This window comes from Salvelinus namaycush, unplaced genomic scaffold (assembly GCF_016432855.1).
Source record: "Salvelinus namaycush isolate Seneca unplaced genomic scaffold, SaNama_1.0 Scaffold92, whole genome shotgun sequence".
NCBI classification, from domain to species: Eukaryota; Metazoa; Chordata; class Actinopteri; order Salmoniformes; family Salmonidae; genus Salvelinus; species Salvelinus namaycush.
Window position 1 is genome coordinate 89,250 of NW_024061664.1, and position 18,251 is coordinate 107,500.

Here is an 18,251-nt window from a genome sequence, read left to right on the forward strand (position 1 = left end):
GAGAGAGCGAGAAAGACTGACTTGTTGGGCAGCAGAAAGCTGGAGGGGAACCGGTACCACTCTTTCCCAACACAGACACTGACGGGCCGGCCCTTTGGGACCGCGTGGAGAGACGGGTCCCGGGAGATACGGTGGAACTCTGGGTACAGGTCCAGTGGCGCGTGGTAGCCTGGAGGGATAAACACACACATTTAAGGGTTTTTCTTTATTTTTACTATTTTCTACATTGTAGAATAATAGTGAAGACATCAAAACTTTGAAATAACACATATGGAATCATGTAGTAACCGCCAAAGTGTTAAACAAATCAAAATATATTTTATATTTGAGATTCTTCAAATAGCCACCCTTTGCCGTGACAGCTTTGCAGTTTGGCCAGCTCTAGGAAGAGTCTTGGTGGTTCCAAACTTCCATTTTAAGAATGATCGAAGCCAATGTGTTCTTGGGGAACTTCAATGCTGCAGAAATGTTTTGGTACCCTTCCCCAGATCTGTGTGTCTCGGAGCTCTACGAACAATGCCTTCAACTCATGGCTTGGTTTTTGCTCTGACATGCACTGTCAACTGTGGGACCTTATATAGACAGATGTGTCACTTTCCAAATCATGTCCAATCAATTAAATGTACCACAGGTGGACTCCAAGTTTATTTAACCAGGTAAGTTGACTGACAACACATTCTCATTTACAGCAACGACCTGGGGGATAGTTACAGGGGAGAGGAGGGGGATGAATGAGCCAATTGGAAGCTGGGGATGATTAGGTGGCCGTGATGGTATGAAGGCCAGATTGGGAATTTAGCCAGGACACCGGGGTTAACACCCCTACTCTTATGATAAGTGCCATGGGATCGTTAGTGACCACAGAGAGTCAGTACACCCGTTTAACGTCCCACCCGAAAGACGGCACCCTACACAGTGCAGTGTCCCCAATCACTGCCCTGGGGCATAGGGATATTTTTTAGACCAGAGGAAAGGGTGCCTCCTACTGGCCCTCCCAAATTGTAGAAACGTATCAAGGATGATCAATGGAAACAGGATGCACCTGAGCTGAATTTCGAGTCTCATAGCGAAGGGTCTGAATACTTACGTAAATACATTTTTAAAATTGTATTAATACATTTGAAAAATGTCTTTATGGGGAATTGTGTGTAAATTGATGAGAGAAAAAATAACAATTGAATCAATTTTAGAATAGGCTGATCTGATCTAGATCTAAAACCAGGAAAATAAAACTGAGTAAACAGAATTTGGGAAAAAATATTAACATAATTTCGTGATATCCAATTGGTAATTACAGTCTTGCCCCATCGCTGCAACTCCTCTACGGACTCGGGAGAGGTGAAGGTCGAGAGCCATGCGTCCTCCGAAACGCGACCCTGCTCGCCCATCGCTGCAATGCTTCTTGATACACTACTCGCTTAACCCTTGTGGCCAGCCGGACCAATGTGTCGGAGGAAATACCGTCCAACTGGCGACCAGTCAGCTTGTGGTCAGCTTGCAATTTGTTTTCTGAAGTCTTGGCTGATTTCTTTTGATTTTTCCATGATGTCAAGCAAAGAGGCACGTAGTTTGAAGGTAGGCCTTGAAATACATCCACAGGTACACCTCCAATTGACTCAAATTATGTCAATTAGCCTATCAGAAGCTTCCAAAGCCATGGCATCATTTTCTGGAATTTTCCAAGCTGTTTAAAGGCAGTCAACTTAGTGGATGTAAACTTCAGACCCACTGGAATTGTGATAGAGTGAATTATAAGTGAAATAATCTGTCTGTAAACAATTGTTGGACAATTACTTGTGTCATATAACCGACTTGCCAAAACTATAGTTTGTTAACAAGAAATGTGTGGAGTGGTTGAAAAATGAGTTTAATGACTCCAACCTAAGTGTATGTAAACTTCCGACTTCAAATGTATGCATGTGTGTCTATATGTATGTATGTATGTATGTATGTATGTGTGTGGGGTGTGTGGGTGGTGGCGTTGTGTTGGGTCGGTAGTGTGGGGTGGTGGTGGGGGGGTGGTGGTGTGTGGGTGGTGGGTGTTGGGGGTGGGTGGGTGTGTGGTGTGTGTGTGTGTGTGGTGTTGGTGGTATGTGGTGGTGGTGGTGTGTGTGGTGGTGGTGTGGTGTGTGGTGGTGGTGTGTGTGGTGTGTGGTGTGTGTGGTGTTGGTGTGTGTTGGTGGTGGTGTGTGTGGTGGTGGTGTGTGGTGGTGTGGTGTGTGTGGTGGTGGGTTGTGTGGTGGTGCGTGTGTTGTGGGTTGGTGCGTGTGTGTGGTGGTGTGTGGTGTGTGATGGTGGTGGTGTGTGTGTGTTGGGTGGTGGTGTGTGTGGTGCGTGTGTGTGGTGGGCGTGTGTGTGTGTGGTGGTGTGTGTGGTGCGTGTTGGGGTGTGGTGTGTGTGTGGGGTGTGGTGTGTGGGGTGGTGTGTGGGGGTGTGGTGGTGTGTTTGTTGGTGGCGTGTGGTTGTGACGTGTCGTGTGGTGGTGCGTGTGGGGTTTGTGGTGTGTGGGTGGTTGCGTGTGTGGGGTGTGTGGTGTGGGGTGGTGGTGTGTGGTGTGGTGGTGTGTGGTGTGTGGGGTGGTGATGTGTGTGGGGTGGTGGTGTGTGGGGTGGTGTGTGTGGGGGTGGTGGTGTGTGGTGTGTGGGTGGTGGGTTGGTGTGTGTTGTGTGGTGTGTGTGTGGTGCGTGTGTGTGGGTGGCTGCGTGTGTGTGGTGGTGGCGTTGTGGGGTGGTTCGTGTGTGTGGTGGTGAGTGTGTGTGGTGATGGTGTGTGTGGTGGTGTGGTGTGTGTTGTGGTGCGTGTGTGGGTGGTGAGTGTGTGGGGTGTGAGTGTGTGGGGTGTGGTGTTTGTGGGGTGGTGACGTGTGTGGGTGGTGCGTGTGTGGGGTGGTGCGTGTGTGTGGTGGTGCGTGTGTGGGGTGCGTGTGTGTGGGGTGGTGCGTGTGTGGGGTGGTGCGTGTGTGTGTGTGGGTGGTGTTGTGTGGTGGTGGTGTGTGTGGGGTGGTGGTTTGTGGTGTGTGCGTTGTGTGTGGGGTGGTGGTGTGTGGGTGGTCTGTGGTGGGGTGTGTGTGTTTGGGGTGCGTGTGTGTGGGTGGTTGTGTGTGGTTGTGTGTGGTGGTGTGGGTGCGTGGTGTGGTGGTGCGTGTGGGGGTGGGTGTGTGGGTGGTGTGGGGTGGTGTGGGTTGGTTGTGGGGGTGGTGTGGGGTGGTGTGGTGGTGGTGTGTGGGGTGGTGTGTGTGGGGTGGTGTGTGGTGTGTGATGTGGGGTGGTGCTGTGTGGGGTGGTGGGTGTGGTGGGTGGTGCTGTGTGTGGGGTGGAGTGTATGTGTGTGGTGCGTGTGTGGGTGCGTGTGTGGTGGTGTGGGGTGAGTGTGGGGTGGTGCGTGTGGTGATGGTGTGGTGCGTGTTTGGGGTGGTGTGTGTGTGGTGGTGCGTGTGTGTGGTGGTGGTGTGTGTGTGGGCGTAGTGTGGTGGTGGTGCGTGTGTGGGGTGTGGTGTGGTGGGGTGGTGGTGGTTGTGGGGTGGTGGTGTGGGGGTGCGTGTGTGTGTGGTGGTATGTGGTGTGGTGGTGTGTGGTGGTGTGGGGTGCGTTGGGGTGGTGTGGTGCGTGTGGTGGTGTGTGGTGAGTGTGGGTGAGTGTGTGGGGTGGTGCGTGTGGGGTGACGTGTGTGTGTGGTATGGTGTGGTGGTTTGTGGGTGCGTGTTGTGTGCGTTGTGGGGTGGGTGTGGGTGGTGTGGGTGAGTGTGGGGGGTTGTGTGAGTGGTGTGTGGGGTGGTGGTGTGTGGGTGGTGCGGTGTGTGGGGTGGTGCTGTTGGGGTGGGTGGTTGTGTGTGGTGCGTGTGTGGTGTGTCGTGTGGTGGTGCGTGATGGGGTGGTGTGGGGGTTGTGAGTGTGTGGGGATGGTTGGTGTGTGGGTGGTGAGTGTGTGTGGTGGTGGTGCGTGTGTGGTGAGTGTGTGGGTTGGTGGGTGTGTGTGGGGGTGTGCTGTGTGGGGTGGTGCGTGTGTGGGTGGTGGTTGTGTGGTTGTGTGTGGTGGTGTGGGGTGGTGTTGGTTCGTGTGGTGCGTTTGTGCGTAGGTTGGTGGTGTGTGGGGTGCGTGGTGTGTGGGGTGGTGAGTGTGTGCGTGTGGGGTGGTGTGGGGTGCGTGTGTGGTGGTGTGTGGGTGGTGGTGGTGTGTGGGGTGGGGCTGTGGTGGTGTGCGTGTGTGAGGGTGGTGTCGTAGTGTGGGTGTCTGTGCGTGTGGGGTGTGTGGTGCGTGTTGGGGTGGTGCGTGTGTGGGGTGTGTGTGTGTGGGGTGGTGGCGTGCTGTGGGGTGTGCGTGTGTGGGGTGGTGCTGTGTTGGGGTGGTGCGTGTGTGGGGTGGTGCGTGTGTGGGGTGTGCGTGTGTGTGGTGGTGACGTGTGTGGGGTGAGTGGTCGTGTGGTGGTGTGCGTGGTGTGGGTTGTGCGTGTGTGGGGTGGTGCGGTTGTGGTGAGTGTGTGCTGGTGTGGGGTGTGCGTGTGTGTGTGGTGGTATGTGTGTGGTGGTGCGTGTGTGTGGTGGTGGTGCGTTGGGTGTGGGTGGGTGTGTCTGTGTGGGGTGGTGACGTGTGTGGGGTGGTGGCGTGTGTGGTGTGGGTGTGGTGTGGGTGGTGTGTGTGGTGTGGTGTTGTGTGTGGGTGGTGCGTGTGTGGGGTGGTGCGTGTGTGGTGTGGTGTGTGTGGGGTGGTGCGTGTGTGGGGTGGTGCGTGTGTGTGGTGGTGCGTGTGTGGGGTGCGTGTGTGTGGGGTGGTGCGTGTGTGTGGTGGTGCGTGTGTGTGGTGGGAGTGTGGGTCGTGAGTGTGTGGTGGTGGTGTGGGGTGGGGGTGTGGGGGTGGTGGTGTGTGGGGTGTGTGGTATGTGTGTGTGTGGTGCGTGTGTGGGGTGTGCGTTTGGGGGTGGTGCGTGTGTGGGGTGGTGCGTTTGTGTGGGTGCGTGTGGGGGTGGTGTGTGTGGGTGGTGCATGTGTGGGTGTGGTGAGTGTGTGTGGTGGTGCGTGGTGGGGTGGTGGGTGGTGCTGTGTGGTGTGGTGCGTGTGTGGTGCGTGTGTGGGGTGCGTGTGTGTGTGGTGGTGCGTGTGTGGTGCGTGTGTGGTGCGTGTGGGGTGGTGTGTGGTGGTGCGTGTGGGGTGGTGAGTGTGTTGGTGTGGTGGCGTGTGTGGGTGGTGCGTGTGTGGGGTGGTGCGTGTTGGGGTGGGTGGGTTGTTGGGGTGGTGGTGGTGGTGTGGTGTGTGTGTGGGGGTGTGCGTGTGTGGTGGTGGCGTGTGTGGTGTGGTGTGTGTGAGGTGGTGGTGTGGGGTGTGCGTGTGGTTGTGGTGGGTGCGTGTGTGGGGGTGTGTGTGTGTGTGTGGGTGTGTGGTGTGTGGGTGGTGCGTGTGTGTGGTGGTGCGTGTGTGGTGGTGCGTGTGTGGGGTGGTGCGTGTGTGGGGTGGTGCGTGTGTGGGGTGGTGCGTGTGTGGGGTGGTGCGTGTGTGGGGTGGTGGTATGTGTGGGGTGGTGCGTGTGTGGGGTGGTGCGTGTGTGGGGTGGTGCGTGTGTGTGTGGTGCGTGTGTGGGGGTGGCGTGTTGTGGGTGTGTGTGGTGTGTGGGTGGTGTGTGTGTGGTGGTGCGTGTGTGGGGTGCGTGGGTGGTGCGTGTGTGTGGTGGTGCGTGTGTGGTGCGTGTGGTGGGGTGGTGTGTGTTGGTGGTCGTGTGTGGTGCGTGTGTGGTGCGTGTGGGGTGTGTGTGGGGTTGGTGGTGTGTGGGTGCTGCTGTGTGGGGTGGTGCGTGTGTGGGTGGTGGCGTGTGTGGGGTGGTGGTTGTTGGGGTGGTGCGTGGGTGGTGCGTGATGTGTGTGGGTTGTGCGTGTGTGGGTGTGGTGGTGTGTGGGTGGTGCGTGGTGGGTGTGTGGTGGTGAGTGTGTGGGGTGTGCGTGTGGTGGGGGGTGCGTGTGTGGGGTGTGGTGTGGGTGCGTGTGTGGGGTGGTGTGTGTGGGTGGTGGTGTGTTGGGTGTGGCGTGTGTGTGGTGTGTGTGTGGTGGGGTGGGTGGTGTTGTGGTGGTGCGTGTGTGTGGTGGTGCGTGTGTGGGGGTGGTGTGTTGGTTGGGTGGTGTGTTGGGTGTGGTGGGTGTGTGTGTGTGGGTGCGTGTGTGTGGGGTGCGTGTGTGGGGTGGTTGCGTCGTGTGTGGTGGTGGTGTGTGTGGTGGTGTGTGTGTGGGGTGGTGTGTGGTGGTGTGTGGTGGTGGTGTGTGTGGGGGTGGTGTGTGTGTGTGGGTGCGTGGGTGTGGGTGAGTGCTGTGTGTGGGGTGGTGGTGTGTGGTGGTGTGTGTGTGGTGGTGCGTGTGTGGGTGGTGCGTGTGTGTGGTGGTGCGTGTGTGGGGTGGTGCGTGTGTGTGGTGGTGCGTGTGTGGGGTGGTGCGTGTGTGGGGGGGTGCGTGTGTGGGGTGTGGTGTGTGGGGTGTAGTGGGTGTGTGGGGTTGGTGTGGGGGTGGTGCGTGTGTGTGTGTGGTGGTGTGTGGGTGGTGGTGTGTGGGGGTGGTGTGTGTGAGTGTGGTGTGTGTGTGGTGGTGCGTGTGTGTGGGGTGGTGCGTGTGTGTGTGGTGGTATTGTGTGGGGTGGGTGCGTGTGGTGGGTGGTGGTGTGTGGGGTGGTGCGTGTGTGGGGTGGTGCGTGTGGTGGGTGTGGTGTGTGTGTGTGCGTGTGTGTGTGGTGTGTGTGGGGTGTGCGTTGTGTGGGGGGGTGTGTGTGTGGGTGGTGGTGTGTGGGGTGGTGTGTGTGTGTGGTGGTGCTATGTGTGGGGTGTGTGGGTGTGTTGGGGTGTTGTGTGGGTGCGTGTGGGGTGCGTGTGGGGTGGTGTGGGTGCGTGTGTGGGTGGTGTGTGGGGTGGTGGTATGTGTGTGGTGTGCGTGTTGTGGGTGGGTGCGTGTTGTGGGGTGGTGGTGTGGGTGCGGTGGGGTGCGTGGGGGTGCGTGTGTGGGGTGGTGCGTGTGTGGGGTGGTGCGTGTGTGGGGTGGTTGTGTGTGGGGTGGTGCGTGTGTGGGGTGGTGGTGTGTGGGGTGGTGGTTTGGGGTGAGTGGTGTGTGGGTGGTGGTGTGTGGGGTGGTGCGGTGTGTTGGGTGCGTGTGTGGTGTGGTGCGTGTGTGGGTGGTGGTGGTGTGCGTGTGTGGGTGTGGTGGTGTGTGGTGGTGCTGTGTGTGGTGGTGTGTGCGTGTTGGGTGGTGTGTGGGGTGCTGTTTGGTGGGGTGCGTGTGTGGGTGGTGCGTGTGTGGGTGCGTGTGGGGTTGACGTGTGTGGGGTGGTGGTGTGTGGGGTGGTGCGTGTGGTGGTGCGTGTGGGTGCGTGGTGGGGTGTGGTGTGTGGGGTGGTGGTGTGTGTGCGTGTGGGGTGCGTGTGTGGGGTGGTGTCGTGTGTGGTGTGGTGTGTGGTGCGTGTGTGGTGCGTTGGTGTGGTGCGTGTGGTGCGTGTGGGGTGCGTGTGTGGTGCGTGTGGGGTGCGTGTGTGGGGTGCGTGTGTGGTGGGGTGCGTGTGTGGGGTGGTGCGTGTGTGGTGCGTGTGGGGTGCGTGTGTGGGGTGGTGCGTGTGTGGGGTGGTGCGTGTGTGGTGCGTTTGTGTGGGCGTGTGTGTGCGTGTGGTGCGTGTGGGGTGCGTGTGGGGTGCGTGTGGGGTGCGTGTGTGGGTGGTGCGTGTGTGGTGCGTGTGGGGTTGCAGTTGGGGTGCGTGTGGGGTGCGTGTGTGGTGCGTGTGGGGTGCGTGTGTGGGGTGCGTGTGGGGTGGTGCTGGGGTGGTGCGTGTGTGGTGGGTGTGGTGGTGTGTGTGGTGCGTGTGGGTGGCTGTGTGTGTGCGTTGGGGTGCGTGTGTGGGGTGCGTGTGGGGTGTGCGTGTGGGGTGTGCGTGTGGGTGGTGCGTGTGGGGTGGTGCGTGTGGGGTGGTGCGTGTGGGGTGGTGCGTGTGGGGTGGTGCGTGTGTGGTGCGTGTGGGGTGCGTGTGTGGTGCGTGTGTGGGTGCGTGTGTGGGGTGGTGTGGGTGTCGTGTGGGGTGGTGCGTGTGGGGTGGTGCGTGTGGGGTGGGCGTGTGGGGTGCGTGTGGGGTGCGTGTGGGGTGCGTGTGGGGTGCGTGTGTGGTGCGTGTGTGGTGCGTGTGGGGTGCGTGTGGGGTGGTGCGTGTGTGGGGTGGTGCGTGTGTGGGGTGGTGCGTGTGTGTGGTGGTGGTGCGTGTGTGGGGTGGTGCGTGTGGGGTGGGTGGTCGTGTGGGTGGTGCGTGTGGTGGTGCGTGTGGGGTGCGGTGTGGTGGTGCGTGTGGGGTGCGTTTTGGGCGTGGTGTGGTGCGTGTGTGGTGCGTGTGGTGGTGGTGCGTGTGTGGGTGGTGCGTTTGTGGGGTGTGGTGTGTGGTGCGTTGTGTTGTGCTGTGGGGTGCGTGTGTGGGGTGCGTGTGTGGGGTGCGTGTGTGGTGCGTGTGTGGTGCGTGTGGGGTGCGTGTGGGGTGCGTGTGGTGCGTGTGGGGTGGCGTATGTTGTGGGGTCGTGTGTGTGGGTGCGTTATGTGGGGTGCGTGTGTGTGGGGTGCGTGTGTGTGGGGTGCGTGTGTGTGGGGTGCGTGTGTGTGGGGTGCGTGTGTGTGGTGCGTGTGTGGTGCGTGTGTGGTGCGTGTGGGGTGCGTGTGTGGTGCGTGTGTGGTGCGTGTGTGGTGCGTGTGTGGTGCGTGTGTGGTGCGTGTGTGGTGCGTGTGTGGTGCGTGTGTGGTGCGTGTGTGGTGCGTGTGTGGTGCGTGTGTGGTGCGTGTGTGGACCTCTGAACAGGGCTACTGATCTGGACAGAGACAGCAGAGTGAAGAGGATCAGTGTTCCCACAGCCAGCCAGTTAGACGACACCGTGTAGTGTTCTAGACGATACCGCTGGAACAGGAAGTGGTAACACTTCTACAAAACACAGAAAACACTTGATCAATACACAGGAAACGTATGTCTTTATCCATTGTCTGACGTCAGATAGACCGATCAATGCAGACGGCAGTCGCGCTGTTAACTCGCAAACACTCATGTAGTTGGGCTTCAAAACAATGTCACAACATTACCAAGGTGACATCGTCTAATGAACCACCTTCAATACAATGTCACCACATTACCAAGGTGACATCGTCTAATGAACCACCTTCAATACAATGTCACCACATTACCAAGGTGACATCGTCTAATGAACCACCTTCAATACAATGTCACCACATTACCAAGGTGACATCGTCTAATGAACCACCTTCAATACAATGTCACAACATTACCAAGGTGACATCGTCTAATGAACCACCTTCAATACAATGTCACAACATTACCAGGTGACATCGTCTAATGAACCACCTTCAATACAATGTCACAACATTACCAAGGTGACATCGTCTAATGAACCACCTTCAATACAATGTCACAACATTACCAAGGTGACATCGTCTAATGAACCACCTTCAATACAATGTCACAACATTACCAAGGTGACATCGTCTAATGAACAACTTCAATACATGTCACAACATTACCAAGGTGACATCGTCTAATGAACCACCTTCAATACAATGTCAAACATACAAGGTGACACACGTCTAATGAACCACCTTCAAACATTACAAGGTGACATCGTCTAATGAACCACCTTCAATACAATGTCACAACATTACCAGGTGACATCGTCTAATGAACCACCTTCAATACAATGTCACAACATTACCAAGGTGACATCGTCTAATGAACCACCTTCAATACAATGTCACAACATTACCAAGGTGACATCGTCTAATGAACCACCTTCAATACAATGTCACAACATTACCAAGGTGACATCGTCTAATGAACCACCTTCAATACAATGTCACCACATTACCAAGGTGACATCGTCTAATGAACCACCTTCAATACAATGTCACAACATTATCAAGGTGACATCGTCTAATGAACCACCTTCAATACAATGTCACAACATTACCAAGGTGACATCGTCTAATGAACCACCTTCAATACAATGTCACAACATTACCAAGGTGACATCGTCTAATGAACCACCTTCAATACAATGTCACAACATTACCAAGGCGACATCGTCTAATGAACCACCTTCAATACAATGTCACAACATTACCAAGGTGACATCGTCTAATGAACCACCTTCAATACAATGTCACAACATTACCAAGGTGACATCGTCTAATGAACCACCTTTCATCTTAAAGGGGTATCTGTTCTGCCATGATTAGGGCACCGAGTTCTGCAGCACAGCGGACAGCTTTCTGCTGCCAAACGTTCCAAAGTAGCGAGGCACAGTGCCAGCTGTCAGATACATGCTGATTTCTGAGAACAGCCCCACAACTTTGGTGCCGTACAACCTAGTTACCGTAATGGCCATTCAAACAAGCTAGCAGTAACCTGCTAACCGGAACAAGTTTGCTCTGCTGATCAAGCACGGTTGATTGTGCTACTTTGCCAGCTTACTGATGAAATGTGTACTGCACCAAAGTAATAGGACTGACTGTATGTGTGTGTGTACCTGTAGTGAAGACAGTGCTACGGCCCCCGCCAGACAGATGAGAGGGTAGATGGGGAACAGGAAACGCTCCTCTTTATGAGGTCTGGTGAAGAACACCAGCATCCACAGGTACATAGGAGACAGAGTCAACCAATATGGCTTTCCCAGGTTCTGCACTGTAAAACACACACACACACACACACACACACACACACACACACACACACACACACACACACACACACACACACACACACACACACACACACACACACACACACACACACACACACACACACACACACACAATGTTAGAGTAAAGAAAAATGTATTGGAAATGTTAAGAATGTATTTATTTATTATTGAATATACAGTACCAAAAGTTTGGACACACCTACTCATTCAAGGGTTTTCATTTATTTTGACTATTTTCTACATTGTAGAATACTAGTGAAGACATCAGAACTATGAAATAACACATATGGAATCATGTAGTAACCAAAAAAAAAGTGTTAAATAAAAATGTATTTGATATTTTAGTTTTTATTCTTCAAAGTAGCCACCCTTTGCCTTGATGTCAGCTTTGTACACTCTTGGCATTCTCGCAACCAGCTTCACCTGGAATGCTTTCAAACAGTCTTGAAGAAGTTCCCACATATGCTGAGCACGTCTTGGCTGCTTTTCCTTCACTCTGCGTTCCAACTCATCCCAAACCAACTCAATTGGGTTGAGGTCAGGTGATTGTGGAGGCCAGGTCATCTGATGCAGCACTCCATCACTCTCCCTCTTGAACAAATAGCCCGGGAAGTGTGTTATGGGTAATTGTTCTGTTGAAAAACAAATGATAGTCCCACTAAGCCCAAACCAGAATGCTGTGGTAGCCATGCTGGTTAAGTGATAGCTTTCCAAGATGGCGTAGCAGTCGGACGTCTGTTTTGTCTTTGTCTTGTCCCGTCCCGTGCATATATCATTTTCTTCGTATATATTTTTAATCTCAATTTCCATCTACGGACTGAACATACTCTCCTGCAACCCGCCTCACCCAATGTGGTATGGATCTGCCAGCCTCAACCCGGTCAATTCCTGCCAGTCTGCACAGCGCGATATCAACCCAGAGCTTATCGGACTGCTTTTTCTCTACCAAATCTCCGGATTACTACCGCAAGCTCGGAACCTTTACACCGGGATCATCGCAGCTAGCTAGCTGCTATCAGAGTGGCTACTCCTGGCTAACGTCTCTGTTCCAAAGCAAGCACCAGTTAGACTGGAGTGAGCCTCGAGCTAGGCCCATCTCCCGGCTAGCCGAAGAGATCCATCAGACAAATCCCTGGGCTTCAATACCTCTTTTGCCAATTTGCCTGGACCCTTTCCTGCCGACACAGAGCCCCACCGATCCATCACAACTGGTCTGCCGACATAACCGTCCGAGAGGGTTTCAGCAGGCTCTTCCGTTGCGATGTCCCCGAGGCCCATCTGCTAGCCAGCAAGCCCTGGCCTGCTAGCTGTCTGAATCGCCATGTTGCCAGCTCGCCTAACTACTCACTGGACCCTATGATCACTAGGCTACACATGCCTCTCCCTAATGTCAATATGCTTTGTCTATTGCAGTTTTGGTTAGTGATTATTGTCTTAATTCAATGTAGAAATTCCAGCCCTGCTCAATATGCCTTAGCTGGCCCTTTTGATCCACCCCCCACACATGCGGTGACCTCACCTGGCTTAAATGGTGCCTCTAGAGACAAAACCTCTCTCATCGTCACTCAACGCCTAGGTTTACCTCCACTGTACTCGCATCCTACAATACCCTTGCCTGTACATTATGCTTTGAATTCATTCTTCCGCGCCCAGAAATCTGCTTCTTTTACTCTCTGTTCCGAACGCACTAGACAACCAGTTCTTATAGCCTTTAGCCGTACCCTTATTCTACTCCTCCTCTGGTAATGTAGAGGTTAACCCAGGCCCTGCAGCCCCCAGCATCACTCCCATTCCCAAGGTGCTCTCATTTGTTTACTTCTGTAACTGTAAAAGCCTTGATTTCATTAGAAGCCTCCTCCCTAAGTTTGTTTTATTCACTGCTTTAGCACAGTCCGCCAATCCGGATGTCCTAGCCGTGTCTGAATCCTGGCTTAGGAAGGCCACCAACAATCCAGAAATTTCCATCCCTAACTATAACATTTTCAGACAAGATAGAACTGCCAAAGGGGGCGGAGTTGCAATCTACTGCAGAGATAGCCTGCAGAGTTCTTTCTTACTATCCAGGTCTGTGCCCAAACAATTTGAGCTTCTACTTTTAAAAATCCACCTTTCACCGTTGCCACTTGTTATAGACCCCCTTCAGCCCCCAGCTGTGCCCTGCACACCATATGCGAATTGATCGCCCCCCCCCCCCCATCAATCTTCAGAGTTCGTACTGTTAGGTGACCTAAACTGGGACATGCTTAACACCCTGGCCGTCCTACAATCTAAGCTAGATTTCCTCAATCTCATACAAATTATCAAGGAACCTACCAGGTACAACCCTAAATCAGTAACCATGGGCACCCTCTTAGATATCATCCTGACCAACTTGCCCTCAATTTTTTATTTCACCTTCATTTAACCAGGTAGGCCAGTTGAGAACAAGTTCTCATTTACAACTGCGACCTGGCCAAGATAAAGCAAAGCAGTGCGACAAAAACAACAACACATGAGTTACACAAGGGATAAACAAACGTACAGTCAAAAACACAATAGAAAAATCAATATACAGTGTGTGCAAATTGAGTAAGGTGGTATGGCAATAAATAGGCCACAGTAGCGAAGTAATTACAATTTTAGCAAATTAACACTGGAGTGATAGATGAGCAGATGATGATGTGCAAGTAGAAATACTGGTGTGCAAAAGAGAAAAAAGCTAATAAAAACAATATGGGGATGAGGTAGGTAGATTGGGTGGGCTATTTACAGATGGGCTGCGTACAGCTGCAGCAATCGGTAAGCTGCTCAGATAGCTGAGGTTTAAAGTTAGTGAGGGAGATATCAGTCTCCAACTTCAGCGATTTTTGCAATTCGTTCCAGTCATTGGCAGCAGAGAACTGGAAGGAAAGGCGGCCAAAGAAGGAAGTGTTGGCTTTGGGGATGACCAGTGAAATATATCTGCTGGAGCGCGTGCTACGGATGGGTGCTGCTATGGTGACCAGTGAGCTGAAATAAGGCGGAACACTTGCAAAAATCACTTAAGCTGGAGTCTTATATCTCCCTCACTAACTTTAAGCATCACCTGTCAGAGCAACTTCCCGATCACTGTACACAACCAATAGGTAAATAGCACACCCAACTACCTCATCCCCATATTATTACTTACCCTCTTGCTCTTTTACACCCCAGTTTCTCTATTTGCACATCATCATCTGCACATCTATCACTCCAGTGTTAATTGCTAAATTGTAATTATTTTGCCTCTATGGCCTATTTATTGCCTACCTCCCTACTCTTCTACATTTGCACACACTGTACATAGATTTTTCTATTGTGTTAGTGACTGTACATTTGTTTATGTGTAACTCTGTGTTGTTGTTTTTGTCGCACTGCTTTGCTTAATCTTGGCCAGGTCGCAGTTGTAAATGAGAACTTGTTCTCACCTGGCCTACCTGGTTAAATAAATGTGAAATAAAAAAAAAGGTTTCCATGAATTCTAAATAAATCACGGATAGTGTAACCAGCAAAGCACCCCAACACCATCACACCTCCTCCTCCATGCTTCAAGGTGGGAAACACACATGCAGAGATCATCCGTTCACCTACTCTGCGTCTCACAAAGACACGGCAGTTGGAACCATAAGTCTCGAATTTGGACTCCACCCGTCTAATGTCCATTGCTTGTGTTTCTTGGCCCAAGCAAGTCTCTTCTTCTTATTGGTGTCCTTTAGTAGTGGTTTCTTCGCAGTAATTCGACCATGAAGGCCTAATTCACGCAGTCTCCTCTGAACAGTTAATGTTGAGATGTGTCTGTTACCTGAACTTTGTGAAGCATTTATTTGGGCTACAATTTCTGAGATGCAGTTAACTCTAATGAACTTATCCTCTGCAGCAGAGGTAACTCTGGGTCTTACTTTCCTCTGGCGGTCCTCGTGAGAACAGCACTTGTTGGTTTTTGCGACTGCACTTGAAGAAACGTAAAAAAAAATTACATTTTCCAGATTGACTGAAAAAGAAATGAATGGACTGTCGTTTCTATTTGCTTATTTGAGCTGCTCTTGCGATAATATGGGGTTATCTTCTGTATACCCCCCCCCCACCTTGTCACAACACAACTGATTGGCTCAAACGCACTGAGAAGGAAAGAAATTCCACAAATTAACTTTCAACAAGGCACACCTGTTAATTGAAATGCATTCCAGGTGACTAACTCATGAAGCTGGTTGAGAGAATGCAAAGCTGTCATCAAGGCAAAGAGAGGCTACTTTGAAGAATCTCAAATATAAAATATATTTTGATTTGTTTAACACTTTTTTGGTTACTACATGATTCCATGTGTTATTTCATAGCTGTAATGTCTTCACTATTATTCTACAATGTAGAAAATAGTAAAAGATTTTAAGAAAAACATGCCACAAGAGGTCTCTCCACAGTCCCAAAGTCCAGAACAGATTATGGAAGGCGCACAGTACTACATAGAGCCATGACTACATGGAACTCTATTCCACAGTACTACATAGAGCCATGACTACATGGAACTCTATTCCACAGTACTACATAGAGCCATGACTACATGGAACTCTATTCCACAGTACTACATAGAGCCATGACTACATGGAACTCTATTCCACATCAAGTAACTGATGCAAGCAGTAAAATTGGATTTAAAAACACCTTATGGAACAGCGGGGACTGTGAAGCAACACAGGCACAGACACGTGTCTGCATATACAGCTCCATGTTTCAAGTCACTTCACTGTGGTTAAATGCGGTGCTTCAGTTATGTGTGAATGCTGCCATCTTTACACGGTTTTTGGTATGTTCAACATCCTCTATGCACTTCCTGATGAACCCAGAGACAGAGTCAGTATATTCATCAATGTTATTCCCAGAAGCTGCACGGAACATCCCAGTCCGCATGATCAAAACAGTTGTATAGCATGGATTCCGATTGGTCAGGCCAGCATTGGACAGACCTAAACACGGGTGCTTCCCGTTTAAATATCTGCCTATAGGTGGGGAGGAGCAGAATGGAGGTGTGGTCTGATTTGCCAAAGGAGGGCTTTGAATCCATCTCAGAATGGTGAATAACAATGATCCAATGTATTATTCACACGAGTGAGGCAAGAGATGTGTTGGTGGAAATTCTGAAGAATTTTCCTTAACAGTCCGTTGTTAAAGCCCCTGGCTATGATGACTGAATGCGGCCTCTGGATATTTTGTTTCCAATTTCTTTAAAGTCCCATGTAATTCCTTCAGTGCCAGCGCGGTGTGTGTGTGTGTGTGTGGGGGGGGGGATCATAAAACATACTCCTCCGCCTTTGTTTTTCCCACAAAACTCGTTTACCCTGTCCACGCAATGTACCAAGAACCCTGTAAGCTGCATAGCCTGATCAAGCATCTCCCCCGATAACCAAGTCTCTGTGAGGCGGATTACGTTACAGTCTCTCTTATCTCTCCGAGCTCTGACCTCACGAAGTTTATTGTCTAGAGACTGTACATTGACAAGTAATACACTAGGAAGCGGTGGGTGGTTTTTCCTTTCCCTTAAATCGGACTAGAACTCCAGCTCGCCTTCTCATCCTCCAGCAGTGTCTTTCTGTGATGAATGGAACTACTAGACCGAGGATCCCGCCTTGTCCTCCTCCAGCAGTGTCTTTCTGTGATGAATGGAACTACTAGACCGAGGATCCCGCCTTGTCCTCCTCCAGCAGTGTCTTTCTGTGATGAATGGAACTACTAGACCGAGGATCCCGCCTTGTCCTCCTCCAGCAGTGTCTTTCTGTGATGAATGGAACTACTAGACCGAGGATCCCGCCTTGTCCTCCTCCAGCAGTGTCTTTCTGTGATGAATGGAACTACTAGACCGAGGATCCCGCCTTGTCCTCCTCCAGCAGTGTCTTTCTGTGATGAATGGAACTACTAGACCGAGGATCCCGCCTTGTCCTCCTCCAGCAGTGTCTTTCTGTGATGAATGGAACTACTAGACCGAGGATCCCGCCTTGTCCTCCTCCAGCAGTGTCTTTCTGTGATGAATGGAACTACTAGACCGAGGATCCCGCCTTGTCCTCCTCCAGCAGTGTCTTTCTGTGATGAATGGAACTACTAGACCGAGGATCCCGCCTTGTCCTCCTCCAGCAGTGTCTTTCTGTGATGAATGGAACTACTAGACCGAGGATCCCGCCTTGTCCTCCTCCAGCAGTGTCTTTCTGTGATGAATGGAACTACTAGACCGAGGATCCCGCCTTGTCCTCCTCCAGCAGTGTCTTTCTGTGATGAATGGAACTACTAGACCGAGGATCCCGCCTTGTCCTCCTCCAGCAGTGTCTTTCTGTGATGAATGGAACTACTAGACCGAGGATCCCGCCTTGTCCTCCTCCAGCAGTGTCTTTCTGTGATGAATGGAACTACTAGACCGAGGATCCCGCCTTGTCCTCCTCCAGCAGTGTCTTTCTGTGATGAATGGAACTACTAGACCGAGGATCCCGCCTTGTCCTCCTCCAGCAGTGTCTTTCTGTGATGAATGGAACTACTAGACCGAGGATCCCGCCTTGTCCTCCTCCAGCAGTGTCTTTCTGTGATGAATGGAACTACTAGACCGAGGATCCCGCCTTGTCCTCCTCCAGCAGTGTCTTTCTGTGATGAATGGAACTACTAGACCGAGGATCCCGCCTTGTCCTCCTCCAGCAGTGTCTTTCTGTGATGAATGGAACTACTAGACCGAGGATCCCGCCTTGTCCTCCTCCAGCAGTGTCTTTCTGTGATGAATGGAACTACTAGACCGAGGATCCCGCCTTGTCCTCCTCCAGCAGTGTCTTTCTGTGATGAATGGAACTACTAGACCGAGGATCCCGCCTTGTCCTCCTCCAGCAGTGTCTTTCTGTGATGAATGGAACTACTAGACCGAGGATCCCGCCTTGTCCTCCTCCAGCAGTGTCGTTCTGTGATGAATGGAACTACTAGACCGAGGATCCCGCCTTGTCCTCCTCCAGCAGTGTCTTTCTGTGATGAATGGAACTACTAGACCGAGGATCCCGCCTTGTCCTCCTCCAGCAGTGTCTTTCTGTGATGAATGGAACTACTAGACCGAGGATCCCGCCTTGTCCTCCTCCAGCAGTGTCTTTCTGTGATGAATGGAACTACTAGACCGAGGATCCCGCCTTGTCCTCCTCCAGCAGTGTCTTTCTGTGATGAATGGAACTACTAGACCGAGGATCCCGCTCTGGAAAGTCATCTCAGATTTGATGTCCAGAGGTGCTTGTCGGTCATAGGAAATAATACCAGTACATTTGTGATCAAATCATTATTTACTAAAAATAAACAAAAGACTGCGAAGTCAGCAGGGAGCGAGCAACAGGGCGACCATCGTCGTCGCCATCTTGTTGCAAATTCAGGGCCTTGGGGCTGAAGTCCTCCATGTGCAATTGGATCCTAGATTTCCTGACAGGACAACGCCAGGTGGTGAGGGTAGGCAACAACACTTCCGCCACGTTGATCCTCAACACAGGAGCTCTGGTGGAGTGGTGCCAGTAAAATAACCTCTCGCTCAACGTTGACAAAATGAAGGAGCTTATCGT

At 52.0% G+C, this 18,251-nt stretch overlaps 1 protein-coding gene across 2 annotated transcripts in view; it reads right to left on the bottom strand.

The window, feature by feature from the left end:
* alg9 (ALG9 alpha-1,2-mannosyltransferase) overlaps positions 1–18,251 on the bottom strand; it is a 71,308-nt gene that overhangs the window by 20,314 nt on the left and 32,743 nt on the right. For both annotated transcript variants that reach the window (XM_038988026.1, XM_038988025.1), the window contains exons 10-12: positions 10,519–10,673; positions 8,777–8,906; positions 22–169 (exon numbers count right to left, since the gene is read on the bottom strand). In XM_038988026.1, the coding sequence (XP_038843954.1) occupies positions 22–169; positions 8,777–8,906; positions 10,519–10,673 (433 nt within the window). The remainder of the gene's footprint in view (positions 1–21; positions 170–8,776; positions 8,907–10,518; positions 10,674–18,251) is intronic.